This window comes from Oncorhynchus mykiss, chromosome 17 (assembly GCF_013265735.2).
Source record: "Oncorhynchus mykiss isolate Arlee chromosome 17, USDA_OmykA_1.1, whole genome shotgun sequence".
NCBI classification, from domain to species: Eukaryota; Metazoa; Chordata; class Actinopteri; order Salmoniformes; family Salmonidae; genus Oncorhynchus; species Oncorhynchus mykiss.
This window is the reverse complement of record NC_048581.1, coordinates 63267162-63291989: the sequence shown is the minus strand read 5'-3', so window position 1 is coordinate 63291989 and position 24828 is coordinate 63267162. Positions and strand designations below refer to the sequence as shown.

At 43.3% G+C, this 24828-nt stretch overlaps 1 protein-coding gene across 4 annotated transcripts in view; it reads left to right on the top strand.

Annotated features, from left to right (window-relative positions):
• Positions 1-20205, top strand: part of LOC110494343 (AMP deaminase 2) — an 81135-nt gene extending 60930 nt beyond the window's left edge. For all 4 annotated transcript variants that reach the window (XM_036950419.1, XM_036950420.1, XM_036950418.1 and 1 more), the window contains exons 3-18: positions 142-272; positions 948-1016; positions 7370-7487; positions 7864-8050; positions 8238-8379; positions 8502-8591; positions 8745-8874; positions 9167-9361; positions 9498-9629; positions 9806-9969; positions 10152-10278; positions 10465-10628; positions 17737-17857; positions 18139-18312; positions 18471-18581; positions 18658-20205. In XM_036950419.1, coding sequence (XP_036806314.1) covers positions 142-272; positions 948-1016; positions 7370-7487; positions 7864-8050; positions 8238-8379; positions 8502-8591; positions 8745-8874; positions 9167-9361; positions 9498-9629; positions 9806-9969; positions 10152-10278; positions 10465-10628; positions 17737-17857; positions 18139-18312; positions 18471-18581; positions 18658-18876 — 2274 coding nt within the window. In that variant the 3' untranslated portion in view covers positions 18877-20205. The remainder of the gene's footprint in view (positions 1-141; positions 273-947; positions 1017-7369; positions 7488-7863; positions 8051-8237; positions 8380-8501; positions 8592-8744; positions 8875-9166; positions 9362-9497; positions 9630-9805; positions 9970-10151; positions 10279-10464; positions 10629-17736; positions 17858-18138; positions 18313-18470; positions 18582-18657) is intronic.
• Positions 20206-24828: the final 4623 nt, after the last annotated feature.

The following is a 24828-nucleotide window of genomic DNA, read 5'->3' as shown; positions in this document are numbered from 1 at the left end:
GCATGTGTTGGATGTTTGTGTCGGTGTTAAATGTTCATGATGTTTATGTAAGTTTGTGTATTGTAATGTTAAGTAAACTCTTCCTGTGTGTGTAATGTGTGTGTGTTCTAATGTTTATTTGACTCTCTGTGTATCTCTCAGGAGCTGTTCACTCGTAGCCTGACGGAGAGTGAGATGCGCACCGCTCCTTATGAGTTCCCTGAGGACAGCCCCATCGAGCAGCTGGAGGAGAGACGCCAACGCCTGGAGAGGCAGATCAGCCAGGACATCAAGTAGGGACACACACAGCAGCAGACATGCACACTCACATACACACCAACACAACTCCCCCGTACACACCCAAACACCCTCCTATGATGAAAATTACAGGCCGCTCATATACCCACAGGCACACAAGCACCGTCAACAGCTTCCATCATGTCGCTTTTAAGCAGGCCAGCTGACTAACATAAGTAAACAGCTAATGGAGTCAGTCAGTAGCATTCGCATCCTGGTGTTCCAGCCTGTTCCACCCACAGGAGAAGGGGGGGGGGGTTCTGTCTGGGTTGATGGGGTGTGATGGCCTGTGCCACTGAGCCAATCTCAGGGGGGATCTGACACACTTAGGAATCCTTGCTCCACTCACCGCAGCAGGGTCATGTGACCAAGGTATACCAAGGTATACTGTCTGTTCCACTGCTAACTGATCATGTTTCTCTGTTTGTCCCATTTCATCTGACCACCCTTCACACCCTGATCCCCTTTGTGTGTGTCATGTGCGTTACTGTTGTTCTCTTGTGTGTTTTGTTTGTGTAACTGGATTTGAATCCTCTCTGTCTTTCTTTCTGTGCTTGTGTTTAAATGTGTGTATGTGCCGCCCCCCCCCCCCTCCTCCCCCTTCCTTGTGCTTTGTCTTACCTGTACCCCTCTGACCTGGCCTTGCTGCCATGCACTCCGCACCACGCCAGGCTTGAGCCAGAGATCCTGCTCCGCATCAAACAGGAGTTCATGAAAATTGACAGCGCTGCCGACCTAGAGTGAGTGAGCTGTACTTTCAGTCTCTCTCTCTATCTTTTGCTTTTTCCTAACAATCTTGTGAATGCATAAGTTCAAGTTTTTACCTGTACGTATGTACAGTCCTTGGCGCTCATTTTCTGAAGAGTTTAATTTTAAATGTATCATTTTGTTATATATTGAGAATGTTCCACTCCAACAACAAAATATGAGTTCCCTGTGTGCTGCCCCCTACTGATGATGTATAGTCATCACAGGTGATGTTGAGTCATTTTATTTATTTAACCTTTATTTGACTAGGCAAGTCAGTTTAGAACAAATTCTTATTTACAATGACGGCCTACCCCGGACAAGGCTGTGCCAATTGTTTGCCGTCCTATGGGACTCCCAATCAAGGCTGGATGTGATGCAGCCTGGATTCAAACCAGGTACTGTAGCGACACCTCTTGCACTGAGATGCAGTATCATAGACCACTGCGCCACTCGGGAATCCATCTGAGGTGCAGGGCTGATATTCAGTCCAAAAAGATCATGAAACAACTTATTTCTTCAATAACATCTCAGTAGTCTGTTACACTTTAATAAAGTACTGCAAATTACTTTAGAAGGTAATCTTTCAAAATTCTATTGAGTGATGCCGCGTAAAACAATTGGTGAATTAGCCGCCTCCTGTAAGGCGGTATCTGCATAGCAAACGTAGCCTATCTGACAAGGATGTCGGTGTTGTAGCATGCCACCAGCATATCTCCTTCTCTCTCTCTCTGGTGCTAGGCCAAAGGTTATCTTCCTTTATACAGTACCATTCAAATGTTTGGACACACCTACTCATTCAAGGGTTTTTCTTTATTTTACTATTTTCTACATTGTTGAATAATAGTGAAGACATCAAAACTATGAAGTATCACATATGGAATTTAAAAAAGCATTAAATATATTTTTGATTTTAGATTCTTCAAAGTAGCCACCCTTTGCCTTGATGACAGCTTTGCGCACTATTGGCATTCTTTCAACCAGCTTCATGAGGAATACTTTTCCAACAGTCTTGAAGGAGTTCCCACATATGCTGAGCACTTGTTGGCTGCTTTTCCTTCACTCTGCGGTCTAACTCATCCCGTACCATCTAAATTAGGTTGAGGTCGGGTGATTGTGGAGGCAGGTCATCTGATGCAGCACTCCATCACTCTCTTTCTTGGTCAAATAGCCCATACACACCTTGTAGGTGTGTTGGAACATTGGGGTGGCAGGTAGCCTAGTGGTTAGAGCTTTGGACTAGTAACCGAAAGGTTGCAAGATCGAATCTCCAAGCTGTCGTTCTGCCCCTGAACAAGGCAGTTAACCCACTGTTCCTAGGCTGTCATTGAAAATAAGAATTTGTTCTTAAGTGACTTGCCTAGTTAAATAAAGGTTTTTTAAAAAAAATCTAATTGTCCTGTTGAAAAACAGATGATAGTCCCACTAAGCGCAAACCAGATGGGATGGTATAATGCTGTGGTAGCCATGCTGGTTAAGTGTGCCTTGAATTCTAAATACTGTATATCACAGACAGGGTCACTGTGGGAACCACACATGCATAGATCATCTAGGGTTTTCACCTGCTCTGTGTCTCACAAAGACATTGGTCACATTTGGACTCAAGGATAGATTTTCACCGGTCTAATGTCCATTGCTCGTGTTTCTTGGCCCAAGCAAGTCTCTTCTTATTGGTGTCCTTTAGTAGTGGTTTCTTTGCAGCATTTTGACCATGAAGTCCTGATTCATGCAGTCTCCTCTGAACAGTTAATTTTGAGATGTGTCTGTTACTTGAAACCTTTGAAGCATTTATTTGGGCTGCAATCTGAGGTGCAGTTAATTCTGATGAATTTATCCTCTGCAGCAGAGGTAACTCTGGATCTTCATTTTCTATGGCGATCCTCGTGAGAGCTAGTTACATCATAGCGCTTGATGGTTTTTGCGACTGCATTTGAAGAAACTTTCAAAGTTCTTGACATTTTCCGGATTGACTGACCTTCATGTCTTAAAGTAATGATGGACTGTCGTTTCTCTTTGCTTATTTGAGCTGTTCTTGCCATAATATCGACTAGGTATTTTACCAAATAGGGCTATCTTCTGCCTTGACACAACACAATTGGCTCAAAAGCATTCAGAAGGAAAGAAATTCCACAAATTAACTTTTAACAAGGCACACCTGTATATTGAAAAGCATTCCAGGTGACAACCTCATTAAGCTGGTTGAGAGAATGCCAAGAGTATGCAAAGCTGTCATCAAGGCAAAGGGTGGCTACTTTAAAGAATCTCAAATGTAAAATATGTTTTGATTTGTTTAACACTTTTTTGATTCCATATGTGTTATTTCATAGTTTTGATGTCTTCACTATTATTCTACAATTATTCTCTAACCCGGAAGCTTATAAGAAATCCCGCCATGCCCGCCGACGAACCATCAAACAGGTAAAGCGTCAATACAGGACTAAGATTTAATTGTACTACACCGGCTCCAACGCTCATCGGATGTGGCAGAGCTTACAAACTAGTACAGACTACAAAGGGAAGCACAGCCGCGAGCTCCCCAGTGACACGAGCCTACCAGACAAGCTAAATTACTTCTATGCTTGCTTCGAGGCAAGTAACACTGAACCATGCATGAGAGCATCAGCTGTTCCGGACGACTGTGTGATCACACTCTCCTTAGCCGATGTGAGTAAGACCTTTAAACAGGTCAACATGGATTACCAGGACGTGTAGTCCGAGCATGCGCTGACGAACTGGCAAGTGTCTCACTGACATTTTTAACCTGTCTATATCTGAGTCTGTAATACCAACATATTTCAAGCAGACCAACATAGTCCCTGTGCCCAAGAACACTAAGGTAACCTTCTCAAGGACTACCGACCCGTAACACTCTGTAGCCATGAAGTGCTTTGAAAGGCTGGTCATGGCTCACATGAACACCATTAAACCCAAGACCCACTCCAATTTGCATACCGCCCCAACAGATCCACAGATGATGCAATCTCTATTGCACTCAACTTCTTTGACTACAGCTCAGCGTTCAACACCATAGTGCCCTCAAAGCTCATCACTAAGCTAAGGACCTTAGGAATAAAACACTTCGCTCTGCAACTGGATCCTGGACTTCCTGGCAGGCTGCTCCCAGGTGGTAAGGGTAGGTAACAACACATCCGCCACGCTGATCCTCAACACTTGGGCCCCTCAGGTGCGTGCTCAGTCCCCTCCTGTACTCCCTGTTCACTCATGACTGCATGGCCAGGCACGACTCTAACACCATCATCAAGTTTGCCGATGACACAACAATGGTAGGCCTGATCACTAACAACAATGAGACAGCCTATAGGGAGGAGGTCAGAGACCTGGCCGTGTGGTGCCAGGACAACAACCTCTCCCTCTATGTGATCAAGAAAAAGGAGATGATTGTGGACTACAGGAAAAGGAGGACCAAGCACGCCCCCATTCTCATCGACGGGGCTGCAGTGGAGCAGGTTGAGAGCTTCAAGTTCCTTGGCATCCACATCACCAACAAACTATCATGGTCCAAACACACTAAGACAGTAATGAAGAGGACAAATCCTATTCCCCCTCAGGAGACTGAAAAGATTTGGCATGGGTCCTCAGATCCTCAAAAGGTTCTACAGCTGCACCATCGTGAGCATCCTGACTGGTTGCAACTGCTTGGCCACTTCAGAGGGTAGTGCGTACAGCCCAGTACATCACTGGGGCCAAGCTCCCTGCCATCCAGGACCTCTATACCATGCTGTGTCAGAGGAAGGCCCTAAAAATTGTCAAAGACTCCAGCCACCCTAGTCATGGACTGTTCTCTCTGCTACCGCACGGCAAGCAGTACCGGAGTGCCAAGTCTAGGTCCAAGAGGCTTCTTAACAGGGCTACCCAGACTCCTCTTTTACGCTGCTGCTACTCTCTGTTTATTATCTATGCATAGTCACTTTAACTCTACCTACATGTGCATATTACCTCAATTACCTCAACTAACCGGTGTCCCCACACATTGACTTTGTACCTCCTGTATATAGCCTTGCTATTGTTATGTTACTGCTGCTGTTTAATTATTTGTTAGTTTTGTTTTCTCTTTTTTTTCTAAAAACTTCTTAAAGCATTGTTAGTTAAGGGCTTGTAAGTAAGCATTTCACTGTAACCTGTTGTATTTGGCGCATGTGACACATTTGATTTGATTTGACAATGTAGAAAATATTAAAAATAAAGAAAACTCTTTAATGAGTAAGTGAGTCCAAACCTTTGACTGGTACTCTATGTATATTTGTTATATTAATACCATGCAATGGACACCTAACCCTGTAGGTCTATGCATGCAATGCCCTAATGCATTTAGTGCTCAAATCTCTGACAGCTGAACTGTGGGGAGGACAATTATTGTTTTCGGAAATTAAAAACCAATAGGCTATAAATGGAAACACAGGGAATAGTGTTTTTATCATTTGTTATAGGCTGTTTTTAAGGAATGAAAATGTGGCTCATTTGGCCAATATCCCTGGTTTATTGATGGCGCTAGCTGCGTGGGTGGACGCCTTATTAGGTTACGCACCCAATGCATATGGATGACCAGAACATTTCTCAAATGTCAGATAAATTAAAATATTTCCTCTTACTTGTCCAGCGCCTGATTTTCCTAATGGAAATCCTGCACCACGGTTCCACTACATTGGTACAGGTCTTTTAATGTTCATCTTAAATATCTTAAAAACAAATCTTAGACATGCCTTGGTATTCATGACCGAAATAATCCTTCCGTCTAACTGCAAATATGCAACAGCTGAGGCGCAATTCACAGAAAGACAGTGAGACTAGAGGTCGACCGGTTGTGATTTTTCAACACCGATACCGATTTATTGGAGGACCAAAAAAAGCCGATACCGATTTTTATAATATATATTTGTGATAATGACAATTACAACAATACTGAATGAACAATGAACATTTTTATTTTAACTTAATATAATACATCAATAACATCAATTTAGTCTCAAATATATAATGAAACATGTTCAATTTGGTTTAAATAATGCAAAAACAAAGTGTTGGAGAAGAAAGTAAAAGTGCAATATGTGCCATGTAAGAAAAGCTAACATTTAAGTTCCTTGCTCAGAACATGAGATCAAATGAAAGCTGGTGGTTCCTTTTAACATGAGTCTTTAATATTCCCAGTTAAGAAGTTTTAGGTTGTAGTTATAATAGGACTATTTCCTCTATACCATTTGTATTTCATATACCTTTGACTATTTTATTTTCTAATAGGCACTATAGTATTGCTAGCCTAATCTCGGGAGTTGATAGGCTTGAAGTCATAAACAGCGCAATGCTTGAAGCATTGCGAAGAGCTGCTGGCAAACGCAGTGAAGTGCTGTTGGAATGAATGCTTACGAGCCTGCTGCTGCCTACCACCGCTCAGTCAGACTGCTCTATCAAATCATAGACTTAATTATAATATAATAACACACAGAAATACGAGCCTTAGGTCATTAATATGGTCAAATCCGGAAACTATCATTTCGGGAAAAAAAAAATGTTTATTCTTTCAGTGAAATACAGAACCGTTACGTATTTTATCTAATGGGTGGCATCCATATGTCTAAATATTGCTGTTACATTGCACAACGTTCAATGTTATGTTATAATTACGTAAAATTCTGGCAAATTAGTTCGCAACGAGCCAGGCGGCCCAAACTGTTGCATATACCCTGACTCTGCGTGCAATGAACGCAAGAGAAGTGACACAATTTCCCTAGTTAATATTGCCTGCTAACATTTATTTTAACTAAATATGCAGGTTTTAAGTAAAAAAAATAGACTTCTGTGTATTGATTTTAAGAAAGGCATTGATGTTTATGGTTAGGTACACATTGGTGCAACGACAGTGCTTTTTTCGCGAATGCACTTGTTAAATCACCCGTTTGGCGAAGTAGGCTGTGATTCAATTATAAATTAGCAGGCACCGCATCGATTATATGCAATGCAGGACAAGCTAGATAAACTAGTAATATCATCAACCATGTGTAGTTAACTAGGGATTATTATAAGATACGTTTAATACTAGCTAGCAACCTACCTTGGCTCCTTGCTGCACTCCTTCCTGTAATGTAATCGGCCATGATCGGTGTCCAAAAATGCCGATTACCGATTGTTATGAAAACTTGAAATCGGCCCTAATTAATCGGTCGACCTCCCTGTACATATGTCCAACTAAACCTGCCAATAAAGTATTCATATATTTTCATAGGTGCTTTGCAAAACTATTTACATGAGATTTCTATTTCCCTACGTCATACCTCAACCCCATGCTCTCTCCTATCCTAATCTTTTCTTTACCCCTTCTCTCTCCCTGTAGGTTTATGAATGAGCTGGGTGGTGTGGACAGGACGGATGATGGCTGGATGAAGGAGAGAGTATTACCGATGGAGCGAGAGTACCAGCGTGTCTCAATATCAGGGGAGGAGAAGTGTGGGGTGAGAGCCGCTGACTAAACAACTTGATAGAATAAATCCAGTCACAGTCCATCCTGATCAGTGTTTTATCATGCAGTGGTTTCTCATTCCAAGTACTAGTTGGTTGGTCTCTCAGTGTGCCACATGCTTACTGTGAAAGGTAAACCAATTCAGTCAACAAGTCTATTGAGGTGGGTTTGGTAGTGCTTGGACTTATTTATTTAGACAGTTGGATATACAGAGGAAGTAGTTCAGAAATGAGAGCCTGGACCGGGTAGTGAACCCCGGTCTCCAGTGGGGACAGCATGTTGTCTATAATTGTGAAATTGTTACCCACTCAGCCACACTCTTAATCAATGTAGACTATGCCTGACTTGTACCGTTCTGCTCTGACCAGGTGCCCTTCACAGACCTGGTAGATGCAGCTAAATGTGTGGTAAAGGCCCTGTTCATCAGGGAGAAGTACATTGCTCTGTCCATTCAGAACTTCTGTAAGACCACTGCCCGTGAGCTGGGAGAGCTGGGAGAGAAGCCCCTGGACCTACGCATCTATGAGGAGATCCCTGAGACCCCCGTTGATGCAGGTATGACATACTCACACACCTGACACATTTGGTATGACACAAACTGAGACACACAGGGCATAGCTGTAGGGTTTCTGCCCCTTTCTTCTTTAGCAAATGAGTTACTTTGTGAAATTGTGAATGAAAATTAAGTTGTGATGTATAATAGTATGGTGAACTTTTCTCCCTTCCCCGCTGTCTCCCACAGATGCTCCAGTCCACCCCCCTGTCTCAGAGACTCACCCCTATGAAAACCAGGACACCAAGAACATGCCTGCAGACACAGGGTACAGCTGTAAGATGGTGGATGGGGTCATGCATGTCTACACCAAGAAGAGCCCCATGGAGAAGTGGGTTTGTGTTTGAGTCTGCTTGTTTTCAGTTTTTGGTGTAAAGTGTGTGATGGGCTAGTCTGCTTCTACGTGTGTGTAAGAGAGAGTGTGTAACCGAAATTCTCCATCCTCATTTCCAGGAGTACAGAGTTGGACCTGCCTTACCCAGACCTGAAGGAGTACATTGCTGACATGAATGTCATGATGGCTCTCATCATTAACGGACCAGTGTGAGTGTTACTGGTTACTGGCCTTACAGTTAACATTAGTCACATCTGTTGTCTCATTAGTATCTGTGTATGTCAAAACTGTGCAAATTCTGTGTACACATGTCAAGAGTGAGACATATGTGTGTGTGTGTGTGTGTGCGTGTGTGCGTGCAGAAAGTCGTTCTGCTACCGCCGGCTGCAATACCTGAGCTCTAAGTTCCAGATGCACATCCTGCTGAACGAGATGAAGGAGCTGGCAGCCCAGAAGAAGGTTCCTCACCGCGACTTCTACAACATCCGCAAGGTGACACACAACAACACTGACACAACAACCGTTCACAACACTACAGCATCCAACAGCTTCTTAATCTACAACATCTCTATAAAACCTGCAAAGTGTTCAATATCAGTTAGTCACTCCACATTGTTGGAGTGAAATATATCTGGAAGTAGTCTCCCACTTTTTCCTTGGTCTAGTGACCAATGAAGATACACCACTGCTAAGTGCTAACTAACTCAGGCTTTTTGTTTTGTCTTTCTGGCATCCATCCTCAACATCTCATTGTTGTTGACCCTGTCTCTCCCTCTGCCCCCAGGTGGACACCCACATCCATGCCTCATCTTGTATGAACCAGAAGCACCTGCTGCGCTTTATCAAGCGAGCCATGAAGAAGTACCCTGGGGAGATAGTCCACATGGAGCACGGGCGGGGACAGACCCTCATGGAGGTGTTTGAGAGCATGAACCTGACTGCCTTTGACCTGAGTGTGGACACACTGGACATGCACGCGGTGAGGAGCAGGGGAAGAGGGGAGGGGGAAAGAGAATTGTTAGAGAGGGAGGGGTAGGAGAATTGTTTAAAGAGGGAGGGGTAGGAGAATTGGGGGAAGAAGAGTGGCATCATAAGTGTCACCTGTCTATTCTCAGGACCGCAACACGTTCCATCGCTTCGACAAGTTCAATGCCAAATACAACCCCATCGGAGAATCCATCCTGAGAGAGATCTTCATCAAGACAGACAACCACATCGAGGGCAAATACTTTGGCCACATGATCAAGGTCTGAAACCATCCCATGCTACCTTAAACAGCCATACAAACAGTGGTGTTTGTGTTAGTTCACCCCACATAGTTATGCACATTGATATTAAGAGAAAATGTGGCCTTAAAGTCTTAATTCACAGACATTAATACAATGATATTGATGTCTCTAATGCGTTGTTGGTGTTCCATCAGGAGGTGATGGCTGACCTAGAGGAGAGTAAGTACCAGAATGTGGAGCTGCGTCTGTCCATCTACGGCCGCTCCCGGGACGAATGGGACAAGCTGGCCCAGTGGGCCGTCAAACACCAAGTCTACTCTGACAATGTGCGCTGGCTCATCCAAGTGCCCCGCCTTTTGTGAGTAGTACCTCTACCTACTACAGCATCAACAAAGCAGTTATACACATCTACCTTTTATCAGCTTTTCTTGGACGTAAACCTCTCCTTGTATTTGTGACAAGTATTATCTTTGAATGAATACTATGAATGAATGTGAATGATAATAATCTTCCATATGATTAACCCTCCTCTGACTGCAGTGATGTGTACCGCACCAAGAAGCAGCTGGCTAACTTCCAGGAGATGATGGAGAACATCTTCATGCCTCTGTTTGAGGTCACCATTAACCCCCGCAGCCACCCTGAGCTGCACCTCTTCCTCCAGCATGTGAGTCACTCACATAGCACTACAGTCAACAAAGTAGGATTCTCCCCTTCCCTACACCTAACATATCCAGACACTTGAGATGCATTTTCTTCCGGTCAGAAAGGACTTAGGGCCCCACCTCATTCATACACTCCAGGTACTGTTTTACCGTAACTTATTGTTGTATAACTAACTGTATGTTGTCAGGTGGTGGGCTTTGACAGTGTGGATGACGAGTCCAAGCCGGAGCACCACATCTTCAACATGGACAGCCCCCTGCCAGCCGACTGGACAGAGGAGGACAACCCTCCCTACTCCTACTACCTCTACTACACCTACGCCAACATGGCCGTGCTCAACCACCTGCGCAGGTACCAGGCTGCTTAACGAACCTCAGCACAAAGACGACTTTAAAAAATAAATAAAGGCCCAGTGCAGTCAAAAACTAGATTTTCATGTGTTTTATATATACACTACCGTTCAAAAGTTTGGGATCACTTAGAAATGTCCTTGTTTTGTCAATTAAAATAACATCAAATTGATCAGAAATACAGAATAGACGTTGTTAATGTTGTAAATGACTATTGTAGCTGGAAACGGTAGATTTTTTTTAATGGAATATCTACATAGGCGTACAGAGGCCCATTATCAGCAACCATCACTCCTGTGTTCCAATGGCACGTTGTGTTAGCTAATCGAAGGATGCTGGCCTTGTAGGCAGAGTTGCAAAGAAAAAGCCATATCTCAGACTGGCCAACAAAAATAAAAGATTAAAATGGGCAAAAGAGGAACCCTGCCTAGAAGGCCAGCATCCCGGATTCGCCACTTCACTGTTGACGTTGAGACTGATGTTTTGCGAGTACTATTTAATGAAGCTGCCAGTTGAGGACTTGTGAGGCTTCTGTTTCTTAAACTAGACACTAATGTACTTGTCCTCTTGCTCAGTTGTGCACCGGGTCCTCCCACTCCTCTTTCTATTCTGGTTAGTGCCAGTTTGCGCTGTTCTGTGAAGGGAGTAGTACACAGCGTTGTACCAGATCTTCAGTTTCTTGGCAATTTCTCGCATGGAATAGCCTTCATTTCTCAGAACAAGAATAGACTGACGAGTTTCAGAAGAAAGGTCTTTGTTTCTGGCCATTTTGAGCCTGTAATTGAACCCACAAATGCTGATGCTCCAGATACTCAACTAGTCTAAAGGCCAGTTTTATTGCTTCTTTAATGAGGACAACAGTTTTCAGCTGTGGTAACATAATTGCAAAAGGGTTTTCTAATGATCAATTAGCCTTTTAAAATGATAAACTTGGCTTAGCTAACGCAACGTGCCATTGGAACACAGGAGTGATGGATGTTCAAATAAAATGTATTTGTCACATACACATGGTTAGCAGATGTTAATGCGAGTGTAGCGAAATGCTTGTGCTTCTAGTTCCGACAATGCCGTAATAACCAACGAGTAATCTAACCTAACAATTCCAAAACGACTACCTTATACACACAAGTGTAAAGGGATAAAGAATATGTACATAAAGATATATGAATGAGTGATGGTACAGAACAGCATAGGCAAGATGCAGTAGATGGTATCGAGTACAGTATATACATATGAGATGAGTAATGTAGGGTATGTAAACAAAGTGGCATAGTTTAAAGTGGCTAGTGATACATGTATTACATAAAGATGCAGTAGATGATATAGGTTACAGTATATACATATACATGCGAGATGATTAATGTAGGGTATGTAAACATTATATTAAGTAGCATTGTTTAAAGTGGCTAGTGATATATTTTACATCAATTTCCATCAATTCCCATTATTAAAGTGGCTGGAGTTGAGTCAGTGTGTTGGCAGCAGCCACTCAATGTTAGTGGTGGCTGTTTAACAGTCTGATGGCCTTGAGATAGAAGCTCTTTTTCAGTCTCTCGGTTCCTGCTTTGATGCACCTGTACTGACCTCGCCTTCTGGATGATAGCAGGGTGAACAGGCAGTGGCTCGGGTGGTTGTTGTCCTTGATGATCTTTATGGCCTTCCTGTGACATCGGGTGGTGTAGGTGTCCTGGAGGGCAGGTAGTTTGCCCCTGGTGACGCGTTGTGCAGACCTCACTACCCTCTGGAGAGCCTTACGGTTGTGGGCGGAGCAGTTGCCGTACCAGGCGGTGATACAGCCCGACAGGATGCTCTCGATTGTGCATCTGTAGAAGTTTGTGAGTGCTTTTGGTGACAAGCCAAATTTCTGAGGTTGAAGAGGCCTTCTTCACGACGCTGTCTGTGTGGGTGGACCAATTCAGTTTGTCCATGATGTGTACGCCGAGGAACTTAAAACTTACTACCCTCTCCACTACTGTCCCATCGATGTGGATAGGGGGGTGCTCCCTCTGCTGTTTCCTGAAGTCCACAATCATCTCTTTTGTTTTGTTGACGTTGAGTGTGAGGTTATTTTCCTGACACCACACTCCGAGGGCCCTCACCTCCTCCCTGTAGGCCGTCTCGTCGTTGTTGGTAATCAAGCCTACCACTGTAGTGTCGTCCGCAAACTTGATGATTGAGTTGGAGGCGTGCATGGCCACGCAGTCATGGGTGAACAGGGAGTACAGGAGAGGGCTCAGAACGCACCCTTGTGGGGCCCCAGTGTTGAGGATCAGCGGGGTGGAGATGTTGTTACCTACCCTCACCACCTGGGGGGCGGCCCGTCAGGAAGTCCAGTACCCAGTTGCACAGGGCGGGGTCGAGACCCAGGGTCTCGAGCTTGATGACGAGTTTGGAGGGTACCATGGTGTTAAATGCTGAGCTGTAGTCGATGAACAGCATTCTCACATGGGTATTCCTCTTGTCCAGATGGGTTAGGGCAGTGTGCAGTGTGGTTGAGATTGCATCGTCTGTGGACCTATTTGGGCGGTAAGCAAATTGGAGTGGGTCTAGGGTGTCAGGTAGGGTGGAGGTGATATGGTCCTTGACTAGTCTTTCAAAGCACTTCATGATGACGGAAGTGAGTGCTACGGGGCGGTAGTTGTTTAGCTCAGTTACCTTAGCTTTCTTGGGAACAGGGACAATGGTGGCCCTCTTGAAGCATGTGGGAACAGCAGACTGGGATAAGGATTGATTGAATATGTCCGTAAACACACCAGCCAGCTGGTCTGCGCATGCTCTGAGGACGCGGCTGGGGATGCCGTCTGGGCCTGCATCCTTGCGAGGGTTAACACGTTTAAATGTTTTCCTCACGTCGGCTGCAGTGAAGGAGAGTCCGCAGGTTTTGGTTGCGGGCCGTGTCAGTGGCACTGTATTGTCTTCAAAGCAGGCAAAAGTTTTATTTATTCTGCCTGGGAGCAAGACATCCTGGTCCGTGACGGGGCTGGATTTCTTTTTGTAATCCGTGATTGACTGTAGACCCTGCAACATACCTCTTGTGTCTGAGCCGTTGAATTGTGACTCTACTTTGTCTCTATACTGATGCTTAGCTTGTTTGATTGCCTTGCGGAGGGAATCGCTACACTGTTTGTATTCGGTCATGTTTCCGGTCACCTTTCCCTGGTTAAAAGCAGTGGTTTGCGCTTTCAGTTTCACACGAATGCTGCCATCAATCCACTGTTTCTGGTTTGGGAATGTTTTAATCGTTGCTATGGGAACGACATCATAAATGCACTTTCTAATGAACTCGCTCACCGAATCAGCGTATTCGTCAATGTTGTTGTTGGACGCAATGCGGAACATATCCCAGTCCGCGTGATCGAAGCAGTCTTGAAGCGTGGAATCAGATTGGTCGGACCAGCGTTGAACAGACCTGAGCGCGGGAGCTTCTTGTTTTAGTTTCTGTCTGTAGGCAGGAAGCAACGAAATGGAGTCGTGGTCAGCTTTTCCGAAAGGAGGGCGGGGGAGGGCCTTATATGCGTCACGGAAGTTAGAATAGCAATGATCCAAGGTTTTACCAGCCCTGGTTGCGCAATCGATATGCTGATACAATTTAGGGAGTCTTGTTTTCAGATTAGCCTTGTTAAAATCCCCAGCTACAATGAATGCAGCCTCAGGATATGTGGTTTCCAGTTTGCAAAGAGTCAAATAAAGTTTATTCAGGGCCATCGATGTGTCTGCTTGGGGGGAATATATACGGCTGTGATTATAATCGAAGAGAATTCCCTTGGTAGATAATGCGGTCGACATTTGATTGTGAGGAATTCTAAGTCAGGTAAAGAGAAGGACTTGAGTTCCTGTATGTTGTTGTGGTCACACCATGTCTCGTTAATCATAAGGCATACGCCCCCGCCCCTCTTCTTACCAGAAAGATGTTTGTTTCTGTCGGCGCGATGCGTGAAGAAACCAGCTGGCTGCACCGATTCCGTTAGCGTCTCTCGAGTGAGCCATGTTTCCATGAAGCAACTGATGTCCCTTGATAATTGGCCCCTGTACGCCTATGTAGATATTCCATAAAAAATCTGCCGTTTCCAGCTACAATAGTCATTTACAACATTAACAATGTCTACACTGTATTTCTGATCCATTTGATGTTATTTTAATGGACAAAAAAAAATAAAAAATCTTTCAAAACAAGGACATTTCTAAGTGACCCCAAACTTTTGAACGGTAGTGTATACTGAACAAAAATGTAAACATGTATAAAGTGTTGGTCCCATGTTTCATGAGCTGAAATAAAAGATCCCAGAAATGCTCCATATGCACAAAAAGCTTATTTCTCTCAAATTTAGTGCACAAATTTGGCTACATCCCTGTTAGTGAGATTTTCTCCTTTGCCAAGATAATCCATCCACCTGACAGGTGTGGCATATCAAGAAGCTGAACAAACAGCATAATCATTACACAGGTGCACATTGTGCTGGGGAAAATAAAAGGCCACTCTAAAATGTGCAGCTTTGTCACACAACACAATGCCACAGATACAGTGCCTTGCGAAAGTATTCGGCCCCCTTGAACTTTGCGACCTTTTGCCACATTTCAGGCTTCAAACATAAAGATATAAAACTGTATTTTTTTGTGAAGAATCAACAACAAGTGGGACACAATCATGAAGTGGAACGACATTTATTGGATATTTCAAACTTTTTTAACAAATCAAAAACTGAAAAATTGGGCGTGCAAAATTATTCAGCCCCCTTAAGTTAATACTTTGTAGTGCCACCTTTTGCTGCGATTACAGCTGTAAGTCGCTTGGGGTATGTCTCTATCAGTTTTGCACATCAAGAGACTGAATTTTTTTTCCATTCCTCCTTGCAAAACAGCTCGAGCTCAGTGAGGTTGGATGGAGAGCATTTGTGAACAGCAGTTTTCAGTTCTTTCCACAGATTCTCGATTGGATTCAGGTCTGGACTTTGACTTGGCCATTCTAACACCTGAATATTCCATTGTAGATTTTGCTTTATGTTTTGGATCATTGTCTTGTTGGAAGACAAATCTCCGCCCCAGTCTCAGATCTTTTGCAGACTCCATCAGCTTTTCTTCCAGAATGGTCCTGTATTTGGCTCCATCCATCTTCCCATCAATTTTAACCATCTTCCCTGTCCCTGCTGAAGAAAAGCAGGCCCAAACCATGATGCTGCCACCACCATGTTTGACAGTGGGGATGGTGTGTTCAGCTGTGTTGCTTTTACGCCAAACATAACGTTTTGCATTGTTGCCAAAAAGTTCAATTTTGGTTTCATCTGACCAGAGCACCTTCTTCCACATGTTTGGTGTGTCTCCCAGGTGGCTTGTGACAAACCACACTTTTTATGGATATCTTTAAGAAATGGCTTTCTTCTTGCCACTCTTCCATAAAGGCCAGATTTGTGCAATATACGACTGATTGTTGTCCTATGGACAGAGTCTCCCACCTCAGCTGTAGATCTCTGCAGTTCATCCAGAGTGATCGTGGGCCTCTTGGCTGCATCTCTGATCAGTCTTCTCCTTGTATGAGCTGAAAGTTTAGAGGGACGGCCAGGTCTTGGTAGATTTGCAGTGGTCTGATACTCCTTCCATTTCAATATTATCGCTTGCACAGTGCTCCTTGGGATGTTTAAAGCTTGGGAAATCTTTTTGTATCCAAATCCGGCTTTAAACTTCTACACAACAGTATCTCGGACCTGCCTGGTGTGTTCCTTGTTCTTCATGATGCTCTCTGCGCTTTTAACGGACCTCTGACTATCACAGTGCAGGTGCATTTATACGGAGACTTGATTACACACAGGTGGATTGTATTTATCATCATTAGTCATTTAGGTCAACATTGGATCATTCAGAGATCCTCACTGAACGTCTGGAGAGAGTTTGCTGCACTGAAAGTAAAGGGGCTGAATAATTTTGCACGCCCAATTTTTCAGTTTTTGATTTGTTAAAAAAGTTTGAAATATCCAATAAATGTCGTTCCACTTCATGATTGTGTCCCACTTGTTGTTGATTCTTCACAAAAAATACAGATTTATATCTTTATGTTTGAAGCCTGAAATGTGGCAAAAGGTCGCAAAGTTCAAGGGGGCCGAATACTTTCGCAAGGCACTGTATCTAAAGTTTTTGGGGAGCGTGCAATTGACTGCAGGAATGTCCACCGGAGCTTTAGCCAGAGAATTTAATGTTAATTTCCCTACCATAAGCCGCCTCCAACGTCGTTTTGAAGAATTTGGCAGTACGCCCAACTGGCCTCACAACCGCACAGCACATGTAACCACGTCAGCCAGGGACCTCCACATCCGGCTTCTTCTCCAGCGGGATCGTCTGAAACCAGCCATCCGGACAGAAGATGAAACTGCGGAGTATTTCTGTCTGTAATAAAGCCTTTTTGTGGGGAAAAAGTCATTCTAAATGGCTGGGCCTGGCTCCCCAGTGGGTGGGCCTATGGCCTCCCAGGTCCACGCATGGCTGCAACCCTGCCCAGTCATGTGAAATCCATAGATTAGGGCCTAATTAATTAATTTCAATTGACTGATTTCCTTATATGAACTGTAACTCAGTAAAATCCTAAAAATTGTTACATGTTGCGTTAATTTTTGTTCAGTATATATACACGCTATGAGGTTGGAATAATACTGTACAATTGTGGAAATTATGATAATGCCCTTTTATTGTAAGAGCTGCTTGAAAAGGCTGTCTGAAATTTCAACTTGTTTGGTGTGATGGAGTTTTGATCTGCCTGGTGACATCACCAAATTAATGAATAAATTAATGAATAGACCAATAAGAAACAGAGTTCCTAACCTCTCTGCCAATAACAATAACAGCTAGCTTTCAGTGTTCTTCTCCCCACTCCCAGACAGCCCTAGCAAGATTCTTGCTTGAGAAATTGCTCTTTGCTAAAAAGCTATTTTGGTTTCTTTTTTACCATGAAAATAATCACAGTGAGGTTCTTAATTGTTACCCAGAAATGATTTGATATTGAGATAAAAACGGCTGCATTGGACCTTTAATAACATAAATGATGAATGAATCGCATGAAAACATTAAGGATTGTTAATGAATATACTTTATGAAGCTAATATGTGTTTGCTTGTGACATGCAGGAGGCGTGGCTTCCACACGTTTGTGCTGCGCCCTCACTGCGGGGAGGCGGGGCCTGTCCACCACCTGGTGTCGGGTTTCATGCTTTCAGAGAACATCTCCCACGGGCTGCTGCTCAGGAAGGTTAGTCAGCACACACGTCGTCTCCCATAGCGACGCCACACTACCATGGCAACAACACGACTGACAGATAGTAGAGTTCAGTTCATAGGTGACCTCTGAAGGTTTGATTGATTGATTTATTAAATTATGTCTTGGTTTTGGGACTTTGCTCACCAGGTTACTTCAGCAAATTTAAGAGAATTCAGAAGAACAATCAGACACTTTCCCCTTGAATACTGCAGTTGTGCATTTAACAAGATAGACTATATCATATGGCATCTCTTTCCTCCTCATGTCCCCAGGCACCAGTGCTGCAGTACCTGTACTACCTGGCTCAGATTGGCATTGCCATGTCCCCCCTGAGCAACAACAGCCTGTTCCTCAGCTACCACCGCAACCCCCTGCCTGAGTATCTGTCCAGAGGCCTCATGGTCTCTCTGTCCACTGACGACCCCCTACAGTTCCACTTCACCAAGGTCAGTGCACAGGGGAGTGGTGTCAAGACACACACACACATACACAAACACACACAGAGGCAAAACAATTCACACTACAACTGCAATGGTGAGTCAGTACAGTCAATCAGTACAATTCATTGAATGTTTCTTTGTCTTTTGTGTGTGTTTGTCCTCAGGAGCCTCTGATGGAGGAGTACAGCATCGCCACACAGGTGTGGAAGCTCAGCTCCTGTGACATGTGTGAGCTGGCCAGGAACAGCGTCCTTATGAGCGGCTTCTCCCACAAGGTATCTGCTTCCTCTCCTCTCATCCACAGCCATTTTGTGCCAAGTGCTCTGCTCTGATCTTCTTTCTTATCTCCAGGCAAAGAGCTACTGGCTTGGGCCCAAATACAGCAAAGAGGGCCCGGAGAGCAACGACATCCGTCGCACCAACGTCCCGGACATCCGCGTGGCATACCGCAGTGAGACCCTGCTGGAGGAGCTCAACCTCATCACCCACGCTGTGCGCACCAAGGAGCTGGACAACATCGACGAGGAGGACACCCTCTCCATGGCTCCCATCGGGGCAGAAGGACGCTAAATCAACAACTCCTCTCTATTGCTCCCTGGATAGGTTTTATTTCATATTGGAGAAGATTTTCTGATCTTCGATCTGTTCCTGGGTCACTTCCTCTGTCACTTTTATCTCCTGACCCTCCATACATTCACACCCCAAGTGATTTCCTTTGTCATGTGACCCTGCATGGGAAGGAAGATCCCACATTTTGCCTGTGATTTAATGACATGTTTGTACCCATCACTGATATATCTCACACACACACACACACACACACACACACACACACACACACACACACACACACACACACACACACACACACACACACACACACACACACTTATTGCAGTTTTCCTGTCCTAAAAGCTGCTTATCTTCCATCACACAGTGATGCTGCTTTAACCTTAACATCTAGTGTAATATTAACATCTAGTGTAATATTAACATCTAGTGTAATATTATCATCTAGACATCTAGTGTAATATTATCATCTAGTGTAATATTAACATCTAGTGTAATATTAACATCTACTGTAATATTATCATCTAGACATCTAGTGTAATATTATCATCTAGTGTAATATTAACATCTAGTGTAATATTATCATCTCGTGTAGTATTAACATCTAGCGTAATATTTTCATAATGGTTATAACTTTTGAAGTAGGAAAACAGATACAACTTAGCAGCAATATTATGAGTGTATTATCCATGGGTCATCTTACCTCACTACACAATGCATAGGTTCCACACTACATTGTTCCAACAACACCTGTTCCGCACTGAGAGGAACAGTCGCATGTAACTTAGAGATGCATGGAAACCATGGTAACACTTTTCTAAAGTACGGACGTACTGAGTTTAAAAAACAGACAAAGGACCAAATCTGCGTGGTCTAGAAGCAGAAGTTGTGCACAATTCCAGTTTGTGTGTGCTGCTGGGTATCTGCTGGCTTTCATCTGTTTCTGGCTTCAGGAAGTTTCTAGTGCTTTAATAGCTAAAGGAGTCCTCTCAGCTAGTCTCCGTGATCTAAATCAGCTCTAACTAAAAAGCAAGCAGGACATCCAGCAGAGACACTGCAGCAGCCCTCAGGACATGGAGCTGTGCTGTGACTGTGGTCTACTGCAAACATTCCATTCAATTAACTTTAAGATATATGTTATTTTCACATTAGTTATAGAATATGCAGCCAAAAAGAGTAGATGTATACTATTCCAGTACAGATGCATGATGTGTACAGGGTGTATATATATATATATACACACACACACACACACACAGTGGGGCAAAAAAGTATTTAGTCAGCCACCAATTGTGCAAGTTCCCCCACTTAAAAAGATGAGAGAGGCCTGTAATTTTCATCATAGGTACACTTCAACTATGACAGACAAAATGAGAGAAAAAAAATCCAGAAAATCACATTGTAGAATTTTTAATGAATTTATTTGCAAATTATGGTGGAAAATAAGTATTTGGTCAATAACAAAAGTTTATCTCAATACTTTGTTATATACCCTTTGTTGGCAATGACAGAGGTCAAACGTTTTCTGTAAATCTTCACAAGGTTTTCACACACTGTTGCTGGTATTTTGGCCCATTCCTCAATGCAGATCTCCTCTAGAGCAGTGATGTTTTGGGGCTGTTGCTGGGCAACACAGACTTTCAACTCCCTCCACAGATTTTCTATGGGGTTGAGATCTGGAGACTGGCTAGGCCACTCCAGGACCTTGAAATGCTTCTTATGAAGCCACTCTTTCGTTGCCCGGGCGGTGTGTTTGGGATCATTGTCATGCTGAAAGACCCAGCCACGTTTCATCTTCAATGCCCTTGCTGATGGAAGGAGGTTTTCACTCAAAATCTCACGATACATGGCCCCATTCATTCTTTCCTTTACAGGGATCAGTCGTCCTGGTCCCTTTGCAGAAAAACAGCCCAAAGCATGATGTTTCCACCCCCATGCTTCACAGTAGGTATGATGTGCTTTGGATGCAACTCAGCATTCTTTGTCCTCCAAACACGACGAGTTGAGTTTTTACCAAAAAGTTATATTTTGGTTTGATGTGACCATATGACATTCTCCCAATCTTCTACTGGATCATCCAAATGCTCTCTAGCAAACTTCAGACGGGCCTGGACATGTACTGGCTTAAGCAGGGGGACACGTCTGGCACTGCAGGATTTGAGTCCCTGGCAGCGTAGTGTGTTACTGATGGTAGGCTTTGTTACTTTGGTCCCAGCTCTCTGCAGGTCATTCACTAGGTCCCCCCGTGTGGTTCTGGGATTTTTGCTCACCGTTCTTGTGATCATTTTGACCCCACGGGGTGAGATCTTGCGTGGAGCCCCAGATCTAGGGAGATTATCAGTGGTCTTGTATGTCTTCCATTTCCTAATAATTGCTCCCACAGTTGATTTCTTCAAACCAAGCTGCTTACCTATTGCAGATTCAGTCTTCCCAGCCTGGTGCAGGTCTACAATTTTGTTTCTGGTGTCCTTTGTCCTTTGTAGGTGATCAAATACTTATTTTCCACCATAATTTGCAAATAAATGAATTAAAAGTCCTACAATGTGATTTTCTGTATTTTTTTCCCTCATTTTGTCTGTCATAGTTGAAGTGTACCTATGATGAAAATTACAGGCCTCTCTCATCTTTTTAAGTGGGAGAACTTGCACAATTGGTGGCTGACTAAATACTTTTTTGCCCGACTGCATATATATATATATATATATATATAAGGATATATAGGTCTGTGGTAGAGTGGATGCTGAGAGATGTGAATGATGGAGCCAATTAACCACAACTTGTTTTCCAAGCACAAGTCAAGAATAATGAATACAGCACCCCCCCCCCCCCCCCCCCCCCCCCTACCATTACCTCAACAGTCACCATGTTCTTGGATATGGATCCTCCAAACCCCATTGCGTGTGTATATCCAACTCCCACCCCTCACGCACCTCTTGGTCCTCTAAAGAGACCAGGACAGACCCCAGGGACTGGCCTCTGGACCCACTATGTCGGTTATTAGTTCATTATATGCAGTGCCCTGTATGCTCCATACCAGACTTACCAGTGCCTTTTGATTTTAGGCACTAGCTAGCCTGTCACAGTCCAAGCTGTTCTCATGTTCTGCTGCAACGCCTCAGTCCTCATCACCAACAACAACAACAACCGCAGCATCTGTTCTCTTCATGCATTAGCATTTTTGCTGAACTGACATCAAGATGATGCCATTGGGACTGAAACCATGCAGCATGTTAAAGTACCTTCTCCCTTACCTACCCAGACCTTCCAGTGAAGTGGAAGAAACCGTTTTACCAATGCTCTGCTTTGCCTTCATTTCCACCGTGCATCTTATGTTGTGAATGCCTGCATGGAGCCCTGCAACAGGAGTGGCTGAAAAGCTGTTTAAAGTGAGATGTAACGTGAAACAGCAGCACATGAGAATCCAAGTAAGCTGAACGACTGTCATGTATGAAGTATGTGTGCAGTCAATGATTGTTGTTAGTTTGAGTTCTGCAAAACAAACTCATTCAGCTTGTCATCCCTATGGCAATGCTCAAACCGTGCAGGGACACGTTTGCATGGTTGTCATCGGGAACAAATGAGCTCATCCCCACCACCATGGTTGTCATGGTCACCAAAACAAGTACACACCTATCCCCATTATCTTGCCCAAAGACAAAGAGCCTCTTCTATGCCCGATTCAAACTGTGGGCATTCATCTTGGATATTGTTATAACTGTTCTAATTGTACACTCCTATTAGATGCCAAGACTGTTCCAGTGGAATAAGTTGGGCCAAGTTGTAAATGTTCACCATGCATTGCATACCATATCTACCAGGCCATTTTAAAAACTTAAGATCGAAGCGTGATATATACAGTAAGGCCTAGATTCAAGCAGATCAAGTGTTAACCGGCGACAGCCGACACACACATAGCTGATGTTTTGGCATCGGAAGTGGAACTGCGTTGGAGCTGTCAAATCGGTGAGCAGCTGCTCTTTATCATTGTCACGAAGCCACACCCGTCCCACTCTCGTTAAGTTCAGAACAAGAAAGTGTAGTCTATATAGAAATAATGACGCACAAATAGAAAATCATCATCAAGGTGTAGATTATATCTCACATTCCAGTGTTCTAACTTATAAACAAGGCTGCATGGGATTTCTCTTAATGTGACTCCATGCAGCCAATGGCAATGTCCGCTTTAGCAATAATGCCAAGAGCCGCTTGTGGATTTGACAGCTCTAACGCAGTTCTGACACCGGTCAAACAACAGCTATGCGGATGTCGGCTAAAGCGGATCTAATTGAATAGACCCTAAATATTTGAGAAACCAGATATTTTAGGAGAAATTGTATGCATTAATCTCAATCCTGGGATGCTGATCTGTAGCTCCTCAACAGTGAGGTGTTTCACTGTGAAGGGGTGGCATGTGTGCGACATAGGGTGAGCCTCAGAGTTGAATTTAATATATAAAGTGTATTTTTCTTAAAGGCTATAGAGATAAACTGTTTATATAAAGAGTATATCAATATTTAGATTGCAAACTTTGTTTCGTTGCTGTAGATCATTATAAACTGGGGTTATTAAAGCTGAAAGATGTATTTTGTTATCATAATTATTGGCCTTGACTTTCACAGAATTTTACAATTGGACTTTTGTCCAAAGTGACTTACATTTTACATATGTGTGGTCACAGGAATCAGACCCACTACCTTGGCCTTACAAGCGCCATTCTCTACCAACTGAGCTACAAAGAACCATGTATATTCTTTTCTTATTTGATATTTTCATTGTTTGTTTTTCTGGTTGATTGTTGTGTAAGGACTGTTGAACTTGGTTTAATTTAGCATGTAGCTCTGTCTCAATAGAGTATCGAGTGAAGGTGATCAAGTTAACCAGGGTCATTTGGAAGGGTCTTCAGAAATGGTAGTACCAAGAGCCATATTGGGTATCCATCCCTGCCATTTATCTCAACCAGAGCTGCCTATGTAATCTGGCTATACATTCCCACCAAAACACCCACTCAGACATTGTAATCCTTCCCACAAACATACAGCCATAGACTGGACCGTTGTTACTCTTTGATTGATACAAACAAGGCTTTTAAAACAACCAACAACCATTTACTATAGCTTTTGATTTGATTCTTTAAAATAGTATTTTGCAGGGAATTAGAGGATGCATGTATAATTTAAGGGTTTATGTAGAGTAGGATGTGTGTAATTGTTGATAAAGGATCAGACATCCATTTTCAGGTCCAGGTATGGCTCACTAAGGGACTCAACGACACAGTTTCCAGTTCCGTTGACCTTACCTTTTCATTTCCATCCATCCATTAAAGATTGTCCATCAGAGTTCACATATCTGTTCTGTCAAACCTCACCAACTCCTGTTGTTTGTCTCTATCTGTACAATCAGTTTAGTTCCTTTGTTTGTTTATCAAATACAATGCTAGGGAACCTATTGGTTCTACTGTAGCATACCATAACTCAGAGACCATATGTTGTATTCTCAAACTTCACTAAACACAGACGTAATTCTGTCCCAATCGAAAGACCACACAAAGTTCAATGCCGTTTTGAGTCCAAAATGCTGTTCTCTTGCAACGGGTTTCAGTAGTGCAAAGAGTCTTGGGTAATAGTAATAGACACTGTGTTGTCATCACAGAACACAAACCAGTTAATCAGTCAATCCTCACACTGCGAGTTTAGTTCTTTGTTCAATCGATTTTCTCATTGAAGAATTGCCTAGTATTCTTTTCACTTCATAATGTTGAATTCAAACAATTTGATTTTCACTTGTGATTATTTTGTGCTCAATTCATGTTTTCCTTATTAGACATTTTCATGTTTTTACATGAAAGGTTCTCTGCACGTTTTTTATATTGACATGGTTTTCATTGTCTTTTTATTTGTTGGATTTAGGGCTCTGTTCAATCTGTGTTGCTGAAGTGTTACAGATTGCGCGATA